Raw genomic sequence first — 23,218 nt, forward strand, 5'->3', positions numbered from 1 at the left:
AGATGTTATTGCAAATACTGCATTATCAGGCCGGCCGGCATATAAGGGTGCGCTAAGCTTTGCATTTGCTAGGCATGATGGCATCTTGCATTTACCTGGTACCTCACGCGTGCCTGCGACCCATGTAGGAGTGGTTTCAGGCAGGTGGTCAGTGGGATGATCTAGTGGTCGTTTCGCCAACACTAGTACAAAATCTTCGCTGGTGGACAAGAGAAAATCTGTTGAAGGGGAAACCCTTCTGCGATCTGTAAGTACAGGCGATTGTCACAACAGATGCCTCACTCGTGGGGTGGGGGGCTCATTACCTTCACCACAAAGCTCAGGGTCTGTGGTCTCGTGCGGTGGCACAGAACCACATCAATCTGCTAGAACTGCTGGCAGTTTTCAAAGCCCTTCAGGCATTCAAAGTTCACCTAGCGAACCAATCTGTCTAGGTCCTGACAGACAGCACTACAGCAATGTTTTACATCAACAAACGGGGGGGCACACGTTCACCAAATCTTTCCAGGCTTGTGCAACAAATTTTGAAATGGGAACTCAAACGGAAGCTATTCCTATCCTCGCAGCACGTTCCAGGGGAACTCAACTCTCTGGCAGACTCATTGAGCAGAGATCACCTACCAGAAGAGCTCGCATGGCAACTACACGCAGGGTTCGTAGAACACCTCTTCTCCCAGTGGGGTTTCCCCACAATAGACTTCTTCGCTACAAGTGAAAACAATCAATGCCCAGACTTCGTGTCCAGGTTCCCCCAGCCAGTCTCCAAGGGGAACGCCCTATGGATGAACTGGTCAGGGAAATTTGCTTACGCTCCCCCCCCCCACCCCCCACACCTCTCATGAGGAAGGCGGTGAACAAGATACACAAGGAACAGGTGACGCTCTTCCTAGTTGCTTCTATGTGGGCAAGACACCCTGGTATCCACATCTGTGCAAACTGGCAATGTGCGATCCCATCAAGCTCCTGTTCCCTTACAATATGCTCACTCAGCACGGGGGACTAACAGTGCACCCTCAACCTCACTCAATGAACTTGGCAACATGGCTCCTGAAGTCAGAGTTTGGACATCTTTATCTACCACAGAGGTGTATGGATATCTTGAAAGAAGCAAGAAAACTTAACACTAGGCATTGTTATTTCTACAAGTGGAGGAGATTTGTAATTTGGTGCCAGTCTTAACAAATTAACCCCAAAGAATGAACTCCATCCCACAATCTAACTTGTATGCTCTACTTGCTGGACTCTGGGTTTGTATTCAAATTTTTAAATGTCGACCTGGCAGCCTTGTCAGCCTTCACCACCTCCCACAGTAAGGTCTTGTGGTGTAAGGTGCCTGTCATCAACGCATTCATGGAAGAGGTAAAGAGACTTCACCCTCCAATTTCTAATCCGCTGCCAGGATGGGTTCTCAGTGTTGTACTTGCTAAACTCATGGGACCTTCCTTCAAGCTAATGCATAGGTCTAGTCTTAAACACCTAACTTACAAGACTGCCTTCTTAGTGGCCATCACTTACATAAGAAGAGTTAGTGAAATTCAAGCATTGTCTGTGCAGGATCCTTTCTTTGTTGTACACAAAGACAAGCTGTTTTTACGTACTCACCCTAGGTTCTCCTCGAAGTTCATCTCTAAATTTCACGTAGACCAGTCTATTGAGCTACCAGCTTTCTTTCAGGAACCCACCAGCTCAGCTGAGGTAAAACTCTACACACTAGATGCGAGGAGGGCGGTCCTCTACTATGTGGACCAGTCCAGACCACTAAGAAAAACAGATCCACTGTTTGTCTCCATAGCTCCAGGCAGAGAAGGAGACCGCATTTCAAAGAATGACATCTCCAGGTGGATATTCGGATATGTACAATTGTGCTATTCCCTATCAAACAAGACACTGCCTTTTACGCCCAGAGCTCACTCCACAAGGAGCACAGGAGCCACTCTGGCTTTCATTGCAAATGTCCCTCTAGACCTCATTTGCAAAGCAGCTACATGGCGCACAGTACACACTTTCACTCAGCATTACTGCATTGACACTCATTCCAAGACAGATGCACCGGTGGGACAAGCGTTGCTAAGACATCTGTTCGCCCATGAACCTTCTGTAACGCTCACCTGATTCCCGTAGAGGCGCCGGTCTTGACTGGGCGTATACCGTATCTTCAAAGGTGATGTGTAACACACGGCTGGCTCTTTGGGCTGGACCTCTGTGCACTGTATGTCTGACTTGAAGGGTAAGATGTCTGCAGATAGAAAATATGGGATTAAGGAACTGGGTTATTGAATGTCTCTCTCTTCTTCCCTTTCTCTTCTCCTGTAGAACCCCAAAGGTTAACGCTCTCACCTTAGGTAAGTGAACGCCGTGCTCTCCATCTGCCTCGGGGCAGGGTGCTGTAACCAGTTTCTTCACTTGTAAGCGCTTGTTGCCTGCTTCACGATGCGCTCTAACTGTCTTTTTATTTTGCAGGTACAAGTTCGGAGCGGCTGCAGGGTGCCGGAATACCCACTGGGTTAGATGTGGAAAGGAGTAATGGCACGTGAGTATTAAAGTTCCCCAATGTCTTTAAACGCACCTTGTTTTGTCTTTCAGATGCGGGATGCAGCGCCGAAGGCCTCCGGAGCGTGCGAAGAGTTGGTAAGCTTTTGTCTTTCAGATGCCAGAATGCAGCGCGAGGCGTTGGTGACAGCCGATGGACCAGGTAAGTGAAGAGCTGTCACTGAAGACCGTAATGCTAACCTGTTCCTTCTTGTCTTTATAGGTGTTGCTGAAGACTGGATTCAGGATGGTAAGCCTTTTTCCTTAGGCCCAGGATCAGATGCAGAAGACACGATGAGCGTTCTGCTGCAGAGGATGCAGAATAACGCAAAGCAAGATTCATCCATCGGGTGTGGTTTAAATAGCCTCCTGTAGTGCTTAGGTGTCTCCTTCCACAGCCATGCATGGGTAAGAAAAGAGTTCCTGCTTTCCAGAAAAGTTCCAGTGTTCTGAATCTAGGGAGTGGCTCCTGCCCCACCCAACAGGAAAAGTAGTTCCAAACAGAAGAGGATCAGAGGCTCAACTGGCAGGCACGTAAGCAGCATGGTCTGCTGCAGGTAAGTCCACCCAAGCATTATGAGCCCGGCGCTTCCAGCGCTGGGACTGGGCATATTTATGAGCCTGGTGCCACTGGCGCCAGGACTGGGTCCAAAAGGTCCCAATTGGGACTGGTTGGCCCTCGGAACCTGGGTTATGGATCTGCTTCCAAGGGAGTTGGGAAAACCCTGACCTTTTGGAAGCAGAGATCATGACACCTCACATCCCACCACCTTCTTCTAACACTGCTCGCTAATCAATGCACAGCATGTGATCTAAGAAGATTCCATAAGCCTCAGAAGGGATACATTACACAACGTAATCGTATTTCTGATGCTTGTATCTGCTTAGATTCACATGTGCCCACCCTTCTGGATGCTTATGAGCTTGTCTATACATATCTGCTTGGATACAACTGTACTCCCGCTACACTTCATGCTACCTCATGTCAGAAAAATAACAATCTGAGGGACCTCGATGCATGAAGGATCATGGGTACAGTGGACGTCACACTAGGGATAGTATTACTGGCACGCCCTATCGACGTCCCTTTTCGAGTTTCGAAAACTGTAATACTCTGCAGCTTCCACTAGAGGTTGGCCTATGCAGAGCATGTGAATCTAAGCAGATACAAGCATCAGAAATATGATTACAGTGAGTAATGTATCATATATATATATATATATATATATTCTCTCTCTGACTCTCTCTCCCTCCGACTCTCTCTCCCTCTCTCTGACTCTCTCTCTCCCTCTCTGACTCTCTCTCTCCCTCTCTGACTCTCTCTCCCCCTCTCTCTCTCCCTCTTTCTCCCTCTCCCTTTCTCTCTCCCTTTCTCTCTCCCTCTCTCTCTCCCTCTCTGACTCTCTGACTCACTCTCTCTCTCTCTCCCTCTCTCTCTGACTCACTTTCTCTCTCTCCCTCTCTCTGACTCTCTCTCTCCCTCTCTAACTCACTCTGACTCACTCTCTCCCTCCCTCTCTCCCTCCCTCTCTCCCTCCCTCCCTGACTCCCTCTCTGACTCCCTCTCTGACTCCCTCTCTGACTCCCTCTCTGACTCCCTCTCTGACTCCCTCTCTGACTCCCTCTCTGACTCCCTCTCTGACTCCCTCTCTGACTCCCTCTCTGACTCCCTCTCTGACTCCCTCTCTGTCTTGAGAGAGAGAGAGAGAGAGAGAGAGAGAGAGAGAGAGAGAGAGAGAGAGAGAGAGAGAGAGAGAGAGAGAGAGAGAGAGAGACAGAGAGAGAGAGAGAGAGAGAGAGAGAGAGAGAGAGAGAGAGAGAGAGAGAGAGAGAGAGAGAGAGAGAGAGACCGAGAGAGAGAGAGACCGAGAGAGAGACCGAGAGAGACCGAGAGAGACCCCGAGACCGAGACACCCATCCTGGACTTACAATGCTTGAACACGTTCCTCAGGAAGGACAAGTTCAAGATGGTCACTCTTTCTCAGATCATTCAGGCCCTTCAACTTCAGGATTGGTTAGTGTCATTGGACCTCCAGGATGCTTATTTTCATGTGCCAATTCATCTAAAGCACAGAAAATACCTGAGGTTTGTAGTTGGCGACTCACGCTATCAGTTTTGAGTCCTGCCATTCGGGTTGACCTCCGCCCCAAGGGTCTTCACCAAATTAATGGTAGTGGTGGCAGCGCACCTCAGGAGGGGGCGGATTCACATCTACCCCTACCTAGACGATAGGTTGATCAGGGCAGGTTCTGCCAAACAAGCCTTGGATCATCTGAAAGTCACCTGCCACTTCCTCCACAGACAGGGCTTCTCCCTCAATTTCAAGAAGTCACAAATGACACCTTCCCAACAGCTCCAGTACATATGGGCTGTATTAGACACATCCTTGGGAAAGAGCTTGCCTCCCAAGTCAAGGGCTTAAGACATTCTTCAGATGGTTTCCAAAGTCCAAAATGCCCAATATCTCCAGCCCTATGACTTCTTAAGATTGCTCGGCCTCATGGCATCCTGCATCTTCCTAGTGCCAGAGGCACGCCTGAGAATGAGATCCCTTCAATGGGCTCTAAAGACTCAATGGTCTCAGGTCAAATGACAGATCTTCTTCAGATTCCGAACAAGGTTCGGCAGGATCTTCTGTGGTGGACTTGCACAGAGAACATCCTAAAAGGAGAACATTTTTGGCAACCGTGGCCAGAGATTACAGTAGTGACGGACGCCTCACTCATGGGGGCGGAGGGGATCTCATGCCAATGATCTGACAATCGGCGGTCGTTGGTCTCCATCGGAGTCCAAACTACACATCAACCTTTTAGAGCTGAGAGCAATCAGACTAGCGCTGAAGGCATTTCTTCCATCTGTCAGAGGAAAAAATGTGCTGATAGTGCATGGCCACTGTGTTGTCCGTCATTATCTAATCAAAAGAGGAGGTGTAGGGTCACTACCTCTGTGCAGAGAGGCAATGCGGCTCTGGTATTGGGCAATTCAAGAAGGAATCTCCTTAACGGCAGTTCATATAGCGGGGGAGGAGAATATGACGGCGGACGCTCTGAGGAGGCAGAGCACGGTGTCCCACGAGTGTGAACTGGCCCGGGAAGTCCTTCAAGAGATCTTCGCCCTTTGGGTAACCCCTCAAGTAGACCTGTTTGCGATCGGAATCAACCGGAAGTGCGAAAGGTATTGCTCAAGGGAATTTCCCCCGAGAGGAGCCCTAGGGGACACGTTCGTGGTGGAGTGAAACTTCCCACTACTGTACGCGTTGCCTCCGATTCCCGTCGTTCCTCCGGTCATCAGGAGATTGTGACGGTTCGGAAACCGCATGATCCTAATTGCCCCGGATTGGGTTAGGAGAACGTGGTACCCGGACCTTCTAGACATGTCCATCTGTCCTCCATTACGTCTTCCTCAGCGAGAGGACCTTCTCTCACAAATGGAGGGCCAGGTTCTCCATCCAGAGGTCAGGACTCTCAACCTTCATGCTTGGTATCTGAAAGGCTGAGATACAAGGATTGGGACCTTCCAGATGACATCATGGAGGTGTTCCTTTCAGCAAGGCGGCCAGCAACAAAATCTCTATACCGTTGGAAAAGGTTTTGCAACTGGTGCAGAAAAAAGAATTTTGATCCTTTTCTATGTTCTATCCCGGAGGTCTTGTCCTTTCTCTTGTCCCTGGCACATAGAGGCCTAAATGTTGGGACCATTAAAGGTTATCTTGCAGCACTTTCCATTTTCAAGCGCTCTTCTGAAGAATGTTCCTCCTTTAAAATTCCTTTGATAACACAATTCTTAAAGGGACTCTCTAATGTGTTACTCCTTACCCTTTTCAAGTCCCAGTTTGGGACCTTAACCTGGTTTTTAATGTGTGCCCCTTTTGAACCCTTGCACACTTGTCCATTAAGGTTGTTAACATTGAAAACTGCTTTCCTGATTGCTTTAACATCTGCAAGAAGAGTGAGTGAATTGCATGCACTGTCTTCTGGGCCACCCTATACTGTGTTCCACAGGGACAGTGGTATTGAGGGTTAAACCCTCGTTTTTGCCTAAAGTTGCGTCTGATTTCCATTTAAATCAGAAAATTATTCTGCCCGCGTTCTACCCTCCACCTCATACCAGTAAAGAGGAGGAAAGATTACATAGACTGCATCCGAAAAGAGCTCTAAGCTTGAACATTTCTAGGCTTTCAAAGCTTAGTGGATAATCAACTTTTCATTGGCTACACCGGAAGGAAATTGGGTCGATCAGTGTCAAAACAAACCATATCACGTTGGATTGTGGTTTGCATTTCAGAATGCTACAGATTGGTGGGCAAAGACCCACCAGAAGGCTTAAGGGCCCATTCCACCAGAGGCATAGCCTCTTCCACAGGCCTTCAAAGAGGTGTTACCATAAAATGTATTTGTGAAGCAGCAACTTGGTCATCGCTGCACACCTTTTCTAAATTCTATAGTCTGGATGCTTCCCAGTCTAAAGAGCTTGCTTTCGGTAAAGCAGTGCTATATTCGGCCATATAATATTAAAAATCTACAAGTTACTTACCAACTGGTAACATTCTTTCGACCAGCAACATTCTCTCAGGTTACCAAACTTGGAAAAAAGAAAAACAAAAAGGTATTGCTGACCCCACAACACCTCGATTTGCTAACATGTTTATAGGTGTGAACTCCAGTAGGGGATAGAGGTTTCAGCTGAATAACTATAGTGTTGGGAGGGAGAACTCGAGATGTGTGATGAACTTGGAGATGGGACTATGAACCTCCCCTATGATTCTTTGACCTCAGGAATTCTCGTGAAGGGTTTAAGGAAATGATTATTTACATTACTAAGGGACCCTGCCAGCCCTTTCAAGATTCTATCATATAATTTGAAGCGTAAAGTGCCATGCCCGCGTCTTGACTTCAGATCATGGGATAGAGCGCCCAGTTCATTTCCTGAAAACAGTCTCCCAGCAATTACCCCCCTGGCCTAGCGTATAACTTGGTTGTAGATCTCCTTACCTTATAGCTGTGGGTCAACCTAGGCTAATGTTGATAAACCCTAGAGAGATTCTTGTGTTTCTCTCTTCTGGTCTTTGGCTCCGGTCAGGGTTTAATTAGGATCCTTCAGTAGATTTGAAGATTTCTTTATTCCTGTTAAACCTCTCTGTGTGAGATATAAATAAACCCCAGCAGGCTTCCAACTTCTACTCCTTTTGATCTGATCCCAGTCAATGTCTAAAATAGAGATCTCTGCAGGTTTACGGTACCTATTAGCTTGCTCACCCATTTCCAACAGGGGTTGTTGCTCAATTATTTCCTGTTTTTGTATGGAGCGATTTATCATTTGTTTGGCAGTGGCCTTGGGCTTAAATGTACTGGCTGCCATTTTGTGATGAAACAGACTTGCCACGACTCAGTTTGTGTTCTTCTGGTCTGGTTTTGCATCCCAAGGTGGCTTTCCTCTGGTTGCGTTTTCTATGTTTTCAACTGCCAACAGTTAGAGTAGATTTGTGGCTCACATGTAGAATTTGAATACACACAAGCCCTTGCTGCTCACATGCCTCGCTTTGGTTGCCTACTGGGACCTCTACAATGGTGGTATCCTAACTTGCCTTGGTGTTTGAGAGGGAGATCCCCCAACTGCGGTGATGAGATTGGGCATGGAGTATGGCTGTGCTCTCGGTGGGAGGAAAGGCAGGCTAAAAGCAACCCCAGTGCAGTGTAAGAGGGGATGTATAACCCAACCTATTTTCCTTAACAATTGCCAGGCTGGCCAGTGAGTGCTGCTGGACAATGTGGAGGGGTTTCTGTGGAATCCCATTGTTGCCAACTGTGGGTAGTTATTTACATTGCTGGTGCGTATCGCTGGCCCCCCAGAGCTCCTTTTGTTCCCACCGAAGGATCACCTTACTTTGTGATTTCGTCACTAAATTATGAGTAACATATTATCCAGTTAATGTATAATTGTCAATGCATTGTCTTTCCTTATAGATCTGAACACTTTACATGATTAACGCAGAGCTCTTATGTTGAGAACAAAACCTGCTCTATCAATGCTTTCTACCACTTAGACTGTTTTTTAATGTAATTAAGTTGTTTTATCACCCTCAGGTGCTGCAGCTTTAGCTTTAGAAAAAGATAAAGACATTGACCTTGAATTATTACAAGACCTGATGGAAGTTGATATTGATCCATTAGATATAGATTTGGAAAAAGATCCCCTCGCTGCTAAAGTCTTCAAGGTATGGCACTCAGTTTTTCCTTGTCCGCTTCGTTTGTCAAAGAATACCGGTGAACTTGGTGCTTTTCCCAAGCCAAAGCCATAACTATTCTATTTTAAATCGTGATATTGTAACTTTTCATATTAATGTATACTTGGGATTTTTTTTGTAGAGTAACCAATTTTTTCCAAATTATGGTGGGAATTCTCAGACGTTCATGGAAAGCTTAACATGAAAAAATGTTATCAGACACTTCAAGAATGTGTTCTCTCCTCTGGCACTATAGCACTTTCATTTATCCGCTTTGACTAACATAATCAATTACATTGTTGGGCTTTTACGGTCTGTTGTATTGCACCACTAGCCATGAAAATGCTTTGACCACACCTTCTGATTCATTTAATTACTCCTTGCACTTCGTAAGGAAATAACTGGGATCATCGGTGCAAATAGCAATATTTGCAGAAGGTTTCATGAGTCTATAATTAAATGTTAATGGCTCTTACCTGTAAAAAACATTTTCCCATTCCTTTGTAATTAATTTGGTTGAATCTGTGATGAGGTAGTATTGTTTTCTTTCGCACAGGTGAACCTTTTTAAATTTTTAGGTAATTCTTCTCTTCGATTAATCCTTTTCTGGTTTATATATGAAACCGAAATTGATCGGTTTTGTTCCCTAATACATCGGGGTTAAAAATAGCTGGGAGCGATTTAGCTCCTAGTTTCTACTGTCGGAGATCCTTGTTAGCTTAAAACTAACAATTACTAGGAGCTTCTTTTGGCTCCCTAGGCCCACTGTTGCATTACAAACAAGTACACAAATAAAGGAGAATTATGACCCATTTAAAATATAATGGAGCATACATTGTAGGTCAAAAGTTAAATGGGCGCATTACATATGTAACTTAGATTTGTGATGCTCTGGGTGTCACTCCTGCTTCTCCAGCCGTAGCTCCTGCGTACTGGATGATGCAAGATACCCAGTAGCATTTTTTAGCTCCTGCTCATCGAATCTGAATTTGAAACCCTTTCCATGCAGGAGGGAAATGTCAGTGATTGGATTGTTTGACTATTTGAAAAGAGTAATTTTTTGATATTGTAACTGATGAATCTTACTCTTGGATGTTTTTCCTTTATGCTAACAAAGTGTTTTGGTATGCCATTCATCAAATAGCCCTCCCTTGAACATGATAAACTGGCCCTTAACCAATTTGCACCTCTTAGATATTATGATGGAATCCATTTACAGCCCTACCAAAATGTGCCCCTACCTAATTTCACCATCACAAAATTCAACACTGTCACAAAAACCAAATTATAGAATTAAAAAGTTGACACAATGTCTTCAGAAATATCCTTTACGTAAAGATTTTGCACAACGAATACTAAACCTCAAACAATTCAAGAGGGCTAAGCATAAGATTCTTTGGTTTTACAAACTAGTGATTTTACAAGAATTTGAAGAAGAGGAGAGCAGCTTGTGTCAAGCAAAGTCTCTACCAGTGTTTCTCTGTAGTTTGTAAAGGAAGACGTAAACCTAGGTAATGGAGGTGCCACCTTCTGTAGAGGTAGAGTTGGGGTTTTGAGGAGGGCAGTTTAATAACAGAAAAAATTGTTAATATGAGCATTTGTTTAATGGTAGCAGTCCTAGCCACAAAAAGTAGATTGTCTGAGTCATGGAGAGAAGCATTAGTGAAAACCAGGAAAGGGGAATCAATCCAGTGACAATGTTGGCAAAATAGAAGGAAAAACAGATTGCACAACCTCAAAGGGTATAAAGTTGGTGAACGCAGTTGCCTGTTCCAGTGATCATGGCAGCCACATTATGAAGGGGTTCACATGGGCTCAATCCGTGCCACGGGTCAGAACCACGTCTTTTCCTGCAATGTGAGTCTCTGTGGTTGAACTGCGCGATGGAGGATGTTGGCAGCCAGAGAAGCACCATTTTGCTCCAGAATTAGGAGCACTTCTTGGGCAGGCATCAATCTTTATCTGCCTTTTGGTGGTGCTGACGGCCCAAGGCCTGCTTCCGAAGGCGTAGCTAGTGGTGAACTAGACTTCGGCTGGGAGCTGTGGACCTTCCCTAGATGCCTGAAAACCTCCAGAGTACCGAATGATCCACGTTCATCCAGAGGCACTGAACTGACGGCAGAGCGGTGTGACGCCAAGTACGGCTGTAACCATGTTTGTCCTCCTGAACCTCAGTCGCAGAAACCAGCCAAGGACTGAGTCCAATACCCGAGGAGTAATCGGAGAAGCAGTATTCGCTCCACAAGCGTATTTGATTTGTAAGTCGGGCCTGGTGTGCTGCCTTGCAAACACCTTGACAAGCCTATGGAACATGTAGCATAGTCGGAGTGGTGCAGAGAATGACCGAGCTTCAGATACCGCTACACTGGTTCCTGGATAGGTGGACACTCCACTGAGGCAGCTTCTTTGGGGTCCTCCAAGCTTTCAGTTAGTTTGTGCTTCTGAAGCGCTGCAATACCTCGGACTTGCACTGAGCTTTAGGACATCATTAGAAACTCCTCATCAATATCTTTTTTCCCCCACCTGATCTCGGATGTAGAAACAATAGACTCACAGAGCCTAATACTAAAAAAAACACAGAAGCAAGCTATTTTCAAAGACAGAAGTCTGGATTGGTGGACCACGCCAAAGCTATCTAGGCAGTTCCATGGTGCACCTGGCCTTGGCATTGCTTTGTAGGAAGAGGTTGAATAACTGATGCTAATAACAACTTGCACCTGAGATTGAGGGTGCATCGTTTTGTGATTACCTTTATCTGGTCCCAAAATGTAAAATTTGTATGGCAAGCTAATCAAGGTCCGTTGATAGGGGACGGCAGTGCTCGTGGCCAACACAGAGCTGCAGGTTATAACCAGAACCACTGTGCCAGTGTCCATTTTCTCCGATAGGCTTGTGCATTGTCTACAACTGACTGGCCAAACAAACCATAGATGGGTAAGGGTACAGATGTCTTTTAATGTAATCCAACAGCAAGAAACTCTAAAAACAAGAGGTTACAGATATGGTGCAAGTTCATGCACCATCAAACCAAAATCCACCGAAAATGCTCCAGTGATGAAAATTGATCTGCAGAATCCCCTGCTAGATTTGAAAAAGAAGTCCATGGAAGCATTACAGAGTTTGCCCAAAAGGTATCAACACCAGATGAGCAGATGCTCGCAGTAGGTAAAAGGGTGAACAAAATGGAAAATGTCTACACTGTGCACGCATACGGTTTAGCTGGATTTACCACCTGTAGTGAAACATAGAATCTCTGAGGGAAACAATAAATCTGAAACAGGAAAATATGGAAAATTGAGCATACATGAACAACATTCGCTTTAGAAGATATTCCTAGTTTCATTCTGGACAAAGACCTTGAAAGCTTTATGGAGACATCTTCAAGAATATACTATCACTCCTCAAAGAGGAACATCACATTTTGGAGCACACACAACACTGCATACACAGACGTGGCTGTTAGAGCCCAAGGCATAAATCCAGTTGTGGTGGCTTGACACGTTGAGACGCAATTTGGTCTTTCTGACAATATACCCCTCAAGAGTACAAAAGGACAGATTGAGGTGAGTATTGTCCGAAAATGTTTGTACACCCTGGTACTCAGACAGCTGGCTGCAAGAAAAAGTAACCAAGTATTAACATTTCGCTAAAGGTACTGTTATCTCAAAACAAGGTGAAGAACCGATACTCACAAGCAAGAAACTCAAAACGGGACTGAATACTTCCGAGCTAGATTGGTGAGTACCCTAAAACAAGAAATGCAACAATTACCGGGAGGACAGTAGTGGAAGGAAACAAAGCATGAACCAAAGTGTATGTGCTTGCCAATTGAGTGGACAGGTGAGAAACAGCAGATGAATTCTGGTGAATGAAGCGGTAGTCCTGGAAACCCAATGTCCTGTTTCCTATTCCTGCCGGCACGAGGACGCCTAAAGATTCATTTGATCTTGCGCTGATGTTCTTTGATCCTTGCTCCGATGCGCGACAGTTCTTTATGTTCCTTAAAGTCTTTGAGCAGAAAAACTGAGGATGAAGAAATGACTGTAGCTGGAATAATCCAAATGGCTTTGGCAAGCAGGGTAAGACGTGAAGAGGACTAAGCAGTCTGTGAAAGTTCCAAGGTAAGCAGTTAAAGGGTAAGACTTGATGATGCAAATGCAGGTCGTGGCCGTTCCGGGTCTAGTAATGAGCAGGTAAGACGAAGGCAATAGACTAGAACAATGCAAGAAGTCACATAGAAAAACAAGGAGTCCAGGGACCAGGAGACAGTAACAAGATGTGAAGCTTAAGAGTTTTTGCAAATTCAGAAGCACCGCTATGCGCGGGGGATGGGGCTTAAATACTGGTTAGGTGACCGCACGCAGAGGGCGGCTTCGTAGGCCTGACAGCCTACACCAATGCAAAGGGCACCAGCGTCTCCACGGCAACCCATAGCGTTTCCTGAAAGGGAACGTGTAAACAAACGACCCATGATTCCGAGGAGTTACAGAGCATCCCTCTTTGGAGTGAGAACCGTTCACTCTACTGTGTATTCTGGAATGTTTGCATTTACGCAGGACTTCTTTATGATCAGATGCAGAACCATCTAATGGAACCCTGACAGTGGATGATTCTCGGACATGCTCCCTAGAGTTTATTATTATAAGGTTAAAGAGGAGATCTTGCACGCAACCAGAACCAGGAGTTCCCTTCTCACTCCTCTTTCCATACAAAGACCATAATTGGTCCATTGCCTTAAGAAGCCATTGCATTAATGACCCCAGAAGGAAAAGCCTCTTCCGATGCAGCTCACAGCATGAAGCTTCATCCACGTATATTCAGGAGAGCCCCTGATGGTTGGGGACACCAAAAATAGTTTTCCCGCCATGTGTTGTGAGTAAATTGTCAGCAAGGTTTGAAATTAAGTCCACTTTAAGTGTTTTCTGAACCTGGCAGTCATATTTTGGATTTAGTCAAAAACTTGCCTTCACGGTTCTCTGTGGGGCTGCCTAATGGTCCAGTGTGTCAACTGAAAGCTGGAAGGGGTGGGGGGGGGGCTTTATCCATCTTTAGGGGGGACAAGCACGTGTCTACAGATTGACCCAGTGATTAGAGTAGAATGTGAAGGCTAACAATGCTCCCAGAAAATTATTTTTTACCACTAAATCAATCTACTGAAACCAGCGACTGCACAGACCGCAATCCCCATGTCTGAGAAGCTCTTTGATTATTTTATTTTTTTGTCTAAGGTGGCTGATATTCAAGATAATATATAGTTCGTAAATTATCCAAGAATAAACACAGGTCTGCCAAGCAACATGATTAAAATCCTACCAACTACTTATTTGAATTCGGTTCAGTTTTCACCAAGGAAATAACCTGCATTTTTAAATGCTGAAACCTAAAGTCCATGGTGAGGATCCTTTACCCCCATTATTTGCTAAATTCTTTGTAGAATCATTTGCAGAAGTGATTATGACATTTATTAAATATCTAGTTGAAGGCACTGTAACTTCTCAATTAAACGCATCCATCTTAATCTCCCCCTTGTAAAAAAAAAAACAAATCTATATCCATTAATATTGAGTAACTACAGACCAGTGGCTGGCCGTCTGTGGCTTGTTTTATAAGGTCCTAGAACAAACAGTTTCAGGTAAACTAACTTTCTGTTGAATCTTACTTACTCCTTCATTCAAACAAATCTGGCTTCCATTCAGGATACGGCATTCAAACGGCTTTACTTACACTATGTGACGACATTCTAGAACAAGCAGACATGGACTGTATGACTCTTATTGGTAATGTTGGACTTGTCTGCTCCTTTTGATACCATCATAGCATGCTCATTCCGTGTTTTGTAATATATGTTTGTATATGTCTCCCAGGTCTCTAGATGCTTCCAGTAGTCTAAACAGGTGAAGATTGGTCCTCCCCACCCCACCTAACCCCCCCAAAAGAAACTGCATGCATGTTCCCTGTTTTCTCCACTTTAGTTAAATAACTTTGTCAGACTGCTATGATATTTTTATTAAATTAAATATAAATTTGAATATCAGGCATATATGCTGATGATACAAGTTTTTATCAAAGTTAATGACTCGCATTCAAAGAACAATAACCTCGCCGATCACTTGAGTGAGATAGAAACGTGGATGCTGAAAAATGCTTTACAACTCAATCCTACTGAGATATTATTCTTTTTTTGCCCCAAGTGTGAGTTTCAAGACTAAGATAATGTATGTGTTAATCTCATACTATTTGGCAATCCTATGGGTTTTTTATATGGCAAAAGTCGAATTCTCAGTAAGACTTAAACTTGGAAACTCTTATTAAACAACAGTAAAATCTGGAAGGGGCTTTTTATAAATGGAGACTTTTGGGAGGGGACGCTTCCTTAGTTTGAAAAATGTCATTTTCCAGATGTAGTTGGCTCCCTGATGAATTGAAAAATTGACAGTTGTAATTCCTTATTCTTGGGCATTCCAACATTTTTTTTCAATCAAATCTTTATTAGCATATGAAAATCCACTAGTGCAATCATACTGCTTGTGCATTATTTGCTCGAACTGAGCTTGCCAACAATAACTGTTTAACCCCCCCCCACCCCGTCATACCTTCACTGCCCGTACTAATCTAGAGATGACAGACCACCTATACTCTCCCCATTTCATTCCTCTTTCTCCGGTAGCATCCCAAGTGTCATCAGTCTCTTCGGGATGTATAAGTGAGTATAGTCCTTAAGTGCATAGGTAAGAAAGAGTGACCAAATGTTGCCAACCCTCCGCATTGTACTCCATACTGTTGGCGTCAATTTTTCAACTCCAACGTCCCATATTGTGCAAAACCATTGTAGAGCCTTCTGCTTCCACTGTTCCACTGTGCAGTGCCTAGCGCTCATTAATAGGTTTGCCCACAGCATTCCTGCTAACCCTCCCAACCGCAGACCCCCACTCGACCGTAGGTTCAGGAGCGCCATGGCCCAGTCTACTTCTATATTGAATCCCATTATCTAGCCCATCCTCGACTTCACCTCCTGCCAGAAGCGTTTGAGCTGCAGGCACCCCCACCAAAAATGTTCCATAGTTCTCTCCCCTCCACAATTCCTCCAGCACAGCGATGAGTGGGAGTTGTACATCTTAAGGAGTTTCTCTAGAGGGGAGTGGCATCTGTGTAGCAGCTTGTATTGCAGCTCCCGGTGCTGCACCAAGGTGTATGGGCTATTCCAATCCCTTTAAAGCATGTCCACATTAGTTAACCGTAAATATCCTCCCATTTATTCCTCACTGCCCAATTCTCCTACCCCTCCTTTTCTGACCAGATCCTGTAGATGACCGATATCAGCCCCCTGTTATTCTCACTGAATGACATCAGCTTTTCCCATTCTGTAATTTGCCTTGTGGCTCCTTCGTGATCGCTGGCACGCTGATGGGCATATCAGTCTTCCTTAACCAGTTCATACTCCCTACGGCAGCTTTCAAATGTTTTTAGTCGAGTCCCCTCATACAGATCTCCAATCGCCCTTATTCCTCCCGCTATCCATTGTTGAAACTTGCTGTAATCCATTCCTGGTGGGACTGCCGGATTACCAAATATTTGGGACCGTGGTCAATACTTTTTTTTAGCTGTTTGGACAATATCCCTTTTGTGTGCCCCCTGACACCTCCTGACCGACCCATATTTGGGTCTGGGGCTAGGTTTTCATCTCCTGCCACAATCTGTTCCCCCTCGCAATCTACCCAGTTTAACCAGGCATCTCTCGAAAAAAACCTTCCTTCCCTTGGTTAGGAGCACATATCAATGTCCATGAGTAAATTTGACCTCCCAATTTCCCTTTCACCAACACAAATATCCTCTCCGGATCCTGTTTCACCTTGGCCCCCTCAATCCTCATGGACTTGTGAAAGAGGATAGACACCCCTGCCCTTTTGCTTTCCGGCACAGCATGATATTGAAGTGGATGGGCCCTATTTCGAAGACGACCCACATACCCCCTCCAACAAGTATGTCTCCTGTAAGCAGACTATTGCCTGCTCCTATTTGCTTAATCTCGCGTAGGACCATCACTCTCTTGCTCGGGCTGTTTAGCCCCCTCATGTTCCATGAGTCTAGCCTATACATTCATCCTTGCTTACATATGCTCCTTCGTCCTTGGACAAAATAGCCTCCTCGACCAAGCCCTGTTTACCATGTTGTACCTGACTGGCCCCTAGACTAGTAGTATGTCCCCAACTCATAATAATCCCTGGATCCCTCATCCAGGTTCTCGAATTTACCCCTATATACAGACATCGAGTCGCCTATTTCCCTCCACCCCATTCCCACCTGCCCAAATTCTTTTCCCATCTCCCGCCTTTGTTTCCTCTTTCCCTAATGACGAGAGTAGCCCGCATATATGACCGACCATTCCTGGGTCCCTTTGTCCACTTCACGCCTTCTTCCTCATTTTTGAGCTCCACCACAGGGAGCTGTTTCGTCCTGCTCCCGACGCTCCCCCTTGGTGTCGGTCTGCATTATGCTCCACCCAGTCTCGTCGACACACTCCAAGTGCCCTCAGTCCGTCCTCCACCTGAGAGTCTCTTCCTTATTCCCCATGCAGAACTGAAGCCTTGGCGGGAAGAGTCAGCTGTATTTCATCCTCCTCTTATGGATTTCCTCCATGAGTGTTTTAAACAGTCTTCTCCTTGCTAGTGTTATCTGAGACAGATCATCGTATATTTTTCAGTAGAATTTTCCCTTTCCCACTAGCCGCACTTGTAAGCAGTGTTTTTATCCTTGACGCTTTGCATCATCACCAGAATATCCCCTGGCCTTGCCCCTGGCTCCGCTCTACCAACGCTATGTACTCTTTCAATCTTCATGTTTTGGCCATGTTCCCCCTCCACGAGGTCTGCAAGCATCACCCGGATGCAGCCCTCCAGGTCTGACCTTTCTGCCTCCTCCTTAAGGTCTTTGATCTGGATATTCTCCCTCCGCAACCTGTTTTCTAAATCCTTGCAGGCAAGGCCTATAACATCTTATCATGCTATATAAGAAAGTTTCTGAATAATGTTTCTCGCAATACTTTTTTAAGGTTCAGGTTGAATCAATTTGAAACAAAGCAAGTACTAAGATGAAGAAATATGTTGGCTACAAATGATTTAACCTGCAGGTTATGTAACAATGCAACAGAGACCTTGAAACATCTTGTGGCTTTTAACCCGGCATTACTAGATAAAATAATCGCAACTTTTGGGAAGGAAATTAAAAAAAGATCGTCCTGGAGTGGCGAAGATTGGTGGTCTGCACTCTTTGAAGGAGTGAATAATAAACTGACATTTGCCTTGATTAATCTCCTGGGCCATGTGAGAGATGTACTGCGATCTACGGATTAATGGAAAACATTATTATGTGTATACATCTTGACCATTCTACTGTTGGATGACCAATCCGACTAGATGATGAAAAATTAAATTGGTTTGTAGACGAGGAATGGTTATTGAGGTTATCAGGGAAAGTTATGAAATGCAACTGAAGTAAGATGAATTATGAGGGAAAGAAGACGCTGAATTTCATTTTAATCTTTAATTGAATTTCATTTTAATCTTTAATTGTATTTCATTTTTGCGTTAATAAATTGAAAAAAAAAATCCTTGCACTTCTCCTCCACGGCCCCTACCCGGTCATCCGTTCTCTTGGACTGCTGAGCCAGTTCATGTACTTGATCGTCCAACCCCGTGATGCGCCCCTGCACCTCAATTACCCAGTGCATCAATAGCCCTATGATTTGCCATAATTGCCTGTGAAAGCTCCTCCATGATACTGGTCCCCCACTGCTTTGACCATATCAGTGAACTCCCCCTTGAACTTGGCCAGGGCCGCAAGCAGATCTTCCTTGGTGTGAATGCCATCTCTTCGCCACTGCGCTCTGTCTGATTTCCAAAGTGGAGCTTGGTCTGTGTGTTCCCATGCTGGTGATCCTCCTGTTCCCGAGCCCCAGATGTGGTGCTTTCCATCTTTGGTCCCAACCTCCAGCTAGCTTCATCACCTCTAGTGGACTCCTCTTCCGCTTCCCCCCTCTAAAGCATCCTTCATTTAGACTCCTCTGCACAGTTTCTTTAGCTTGACGGTTGCTATGCCTTCACTTTCCCCGCTAAAGGGCCGTTTTTCTTCTGCCTCTTTGGTGATCTGCTCTCCCAATGCTCTCTGCGGGGAGAGGGGCCCAGTTTTGCTCCTCTTAGGACCCGGGGCTGGCTAGCTCCACTCCAAATGGAACCCTCCTCCTCTTGCTCTCCAAACTCTGTCCACTGCTCCGCCTCACCACGTTCCCTATGGTTGGGCACAGAACACAACTGGTCCCCCTGCCCCCTGGGGTCTACCAAGGTCGGAGGTGCACCCTGCATCTGGTTCCACTTCTGACCTCCTTTTATAACCAGCTCTGCCACTTCTGTACCTTGAGGGGCACAATCCACACACCCCTGCTAGATGACCTCTCCTGGTGCTCCAGGAGTTCACAACTTCTTTGAAGAGAGTGCAGTGAGGGTCTGTTTCCTGTCCCTCATTCTCCTCAGCTAGGCAGTCTCTCAATGCTCTGGGTGCCTAGTATTTCCTGCCAAGGCCTGCCGCCCTCATCTGCTTTCCTCTTTGCCATCTTCTTTCTTGGACCTTTCCTGCAGCGCCCATTAGCTTCCAGCCCAACTGCACTGGGCTTGCTGTTGCAGCGCAGTTTCCGGGTGGCCCCCCCCTCCTCCTGTTGCTGTTCCCGGACCACGTGGCTGATGACGGAGACCCCCCTGCTGTGACTGCTACTGGTGCTTCTCCTGCTGCTGGGCTGCTCTGTCCGGTGCCACCCGCTGGCAGCCGGTCAGCTGCTGCTGGGCGGCCACAGGCGACCCCCTCCTCTCCACTTCTTTCGCGGGCCACGCAGAAAGTGTTACCCCCAGCTGTTCCACTCCCCTTGTTTCACCTGCCATTGGGCTCCGGCTTCCTTCTCCTTCTCACAGCGCCCTCTTTACGGGGTCCACTGCCTGCACACCTCTCAGTACCCTGCCTGCCTGCACAGTGGGTCGCGGCAAACGCCGGCTCGTTTTGTTCACTGCTGTTGACGCACGCCGAGAGGGCACAGTTCTTCCCAATTACTTGGCACTTCAGCAGGCTGACTCGGCCCACAGCCTCCATGCCAGCTGCCACCATGCTCCCACGTCAGTCACGCTCACCCCCACTCTCTGCCAGACTGCACCTCTTTTCAGTTGCGGCTCGGCGGTAGCCCCACAGCCTTTTGCCACACACCAACAGATCCTGTAATTACCAGGAATGGGGGAAATATATCTCGTCAGCAACTCGTGCGGGGATGGAGCACATGCCACTGTGTCCTCCGCCCGCCATCTAGGCCACGACCCACCAACAAATTCAAAAAGTTCAGAACGCAGCGATTACTCCTTTTTCCGACTCTTCTGACAGGACACTATCACCATCTACCAAAAATCTCTTCAATGGTTTCCGGTGAACCAACAGCTTTTCTTTAATGTATTGTGTCCAAGGTTTAAATGCCTCCACGAAATGACACTAGTCTGTCTCAAAAACAAGATCCATCTTCATAAACCTAGGAGTACTTTACACTAGGTGTTATTTGCGCTCAATGAATATGTTGTTGGGTTCAATGAACTGTTGGGTTCAAAATCCAGGTTTTCATTCAAGTGACCCCAGATTTGAATTGGTGGCACCTAGACTATGGAATGCTTTCCCATCACATACTCCTAAATTAGTGTCACAAGGCCAATATTTGAGCCTTCTCAGAAGGGGGATGGGAACTCCTCTCAGCCGTGGGTGAGAGTCGTACCTGGGTTGTCGGAGCCAGTCCTATCCCTGAGGTGTACCGTGGCAGCAGAGGGATCCAATTCCTGCCGTCCCCCACATTTGTTTCTGTGCTGAAACATCTCTCCAGCCTAGCCTTGTAGAATTTATGCTTGCCAGTCTTCTCATTCTGTTGCAGGGGCGGAGTCCTCTAAAACTGAAGAGCAGTCAGCAAACAACAAAAACTAAAGAGGAAAGACCTGAAGATCATAGACTCCTACCTGCAAAGAGCGAGGCTCCTACGCTGGAGAGACCGGACCACTCTGGTGTAGCAGCGAGAGATGGACGCCAGCTCCAGCTGCACAAATAGACTGAGAGGCTGTGCAGCACCTCGTCGCAGCACCCCTAAGTTGCTGCATATCAAATGGGACAGGTAGAGCTAATACGTCGTCCACTTGACGACCGTTGACTTGGGAAGGGCAATGTCCCCAGACTTATCCGCGGGTCCCAGACGATGCAACCCTAAATACAAACTTTGAACTCTATCTACCAGTGATGCCAGATCTCCAGTGGCGCAAGCCCCGCAGAGAAAGTGGGTAGTGAAAGTCATGCTGCTAAAGCTATTCTCTCACACACATTCCCAGGGAGTGGAAGAAAACAAGCTAATTGGGTAGGGACACTTGACCAACCCTCCGAAAGTGAGTTCTATGTAAGTTTGGGACAGGTAACAAGAAGTGTAGTTGAATCGGTTGAGGTCCAACCAAGAGCCCTGCAGGAGAAAGGAGGGAGCTACAGATTGTGGGGAGGTTTTGGAGCATGCAAGGCATTGGCTTAGGACTGTTGGTGGTTTTGTAGTGTGTGTTTGTGAGATGATTGGTTAGGAAAGACAAAGTAAGGATGGACTGTGAGAAATTTGGTGTTAAGATTGAGTTCTAAAATCAGCCCCAGGGGGGCAGGATTTTAGGAGGCTACCCTACTCATGGTAAAAAAGTAAAGAAACCGATAGGGCTACAATGAGTCCACACAGACCACCACCAATAATTCATGCTACTTAGTAAGTATATTCAAATAAAATTCTCCAGCATGGGGTCTGGCACGGATTCACATGCTTATGAATATTCCCTGTTGTCAGGCTGGGAAGCATCAGTAAAGAAACAATCAGTTTGTTTCACTTCTGAACTGTCTTTCTCCTTGTTAGGGAGAATTCTCATTCAATGGCTAATTTCCCTTACCTAGTGAGTCCCCCAGCAGCTTTGCTGGATCTCCGGAGTTTATTTTTTCCACTTGGTAAGAGTGTACCCCTTTTTCCCACTCTTACCTGTATTTTGCCATGTGTATTTCAGCTGTTTTGTGATTGTGGACTCGGGAGTACACCACTTCAGTAGCCCCCTTCTTTTGTGTGTTACACAGCACCTTCAGTGCAGTGACACAGGGTTGTCTTTTAGACTTCCCACCGACTCCATTTCTGAGGCTGACTACTGTCCCCCAGAAAAGGGTAAAGTTGCCATTAACTTTACTTAGTCATTTAACCTCAAATCCAGTACACCCCATCTTACATGGACTACTGGAAAGGGTTAATCCTTAGCACTTTTTATCTGTACCTCCTAGAGTATTGTTTCGCACTTTTAACATTTAGACTTGGCTGGTGGCAGTGGTATCTACCCTAACTATTCTACCGCGAATATACTATATAAACATGGTATTGTTTTAGGCTATTATATTAGCCTCGAACTTAAACCCGCTTGACCAAATACTTTTTCTTTTGGCTCTGGTTGGGTTTATTCGCCATTTCTTTTTGTTAAAGTCCTTCTTGTGTTTTACTTTTCGCGGCAAACCAGGTTTGCCTTCTTTGTTCACTGTCTTTTGGCGGGCTTCTGCCAAGAAGCCCTCCTCATGGCGCCTGGGTGTCTAGGTGGGCTGAATGTGAGGGAGGGGTGTAGTCGCCTCCTGCACAGGGTATCCTAGGAAACCCAAGTCGCATATGGAACATCTACTTGGCCGATGGGCATTCCCTGTGCCTCTATTGCCTGCATTTGGACCAAACGCACATGGAGGATAACTGCCTTTTGCAATGAGATGGTCCCCCCGCACCATGAAGGATCGACGCAGGCGTCTCACCGAGTAGCTCCGGGCCAAGCTCCCCCCGGCAGCATGCCTCCCCCAGCCACAAGAATAAATCCGAGCGGTCTTCTAAGACCTTTGAGGGCGCTCTGGTGACGTGGGCCAACAGAAGGCTAAGCACCGCAAGTTCATAGGCACTGGTAGCGCCATTGCGACGGGCTCACCGGCGGCCAGGGTGAGTTCAGTGTCTCCAGGAACTTCAACCGCGAGCCAAGGCTCTGGTTCGGTGAAGAAGAGGAAGTCGGACCACCTGGGCAACCTTCTGGAGAAGCCCCGGACGGAACTGGCGGAGAAGGCCAAGGAGGAGCGAAGCCCTGACCCTCCCCCCAAGAAGGCAGCCAAGGTCGTGAAGGCCCAAATTCACCCGGCGAAGCCTTCCATTGAAGGAGTAGTGGAGTCTCTCTCAAAGGCCGCCGATGCGGGTTTTCAGGGTACGAACTCCAAGGCGAGAGTTTCCCTGTCTGCTAGGAGGTAATCGTCTTTTCAGCCCATGGAAAAGACACCGGAGAAGGCAATGCCCGTTATCTCTCTGAAGCAGTCTCCCTTGGTCGTAGGAAAGGGGAGGGGGGCAGGTAGTCCTGCAGGGCACGGACATG

The 23,218-nt window shown here is 46.4% G+C and overlaps 1 protein-coding gene across 5 annotated transcripts in view; it reads left to right on the forward strand.

Annotated features, from left to right (window-relative positions):
* Positions 1-23,218, forward strand: part of BIRC6 (baculoviral IAP repeat containing 6) — a 3,097,233-nt gene that overhangs the window by 1,661,412 nt on the left and 1,412,603 nt on the right. For all 5 annotated transcript variants that reach the window (XR_011268132.1, XM_069607902.1, XM_069607904.1 and 2 more), the window contains one exon: positions 8,614-8,744. Coding sequence is in view for 4 of the 5 variants with exons in the window: in XM_069607902.1 (XP_069464003.1) it covers positions 8,614-8,744 (131 nt within the window). In the remaining variant the exon portion in view is untranslated. The remainder of the gene's footprint in view (positions 1-8,613; positions 8,745-23,218) is intronic.

The sequence above is a fragment of the Ambystoma mexicanum genome, chromosome 4q (assembly GCF_040938575.1).
Source record: "Ambystoma mexicanum isolate Mex_15411 chromosome 4q, UKY_AmexF1_1, whole genome shotgun sequence".
In the NCBI taxonomy this organism is placed as follows: Eukaryota; Metazoa; Chordata; class Amphibia; order Caudata; family Ambystomatidae; genus Ambystoma; species Ambystoma mexicanum.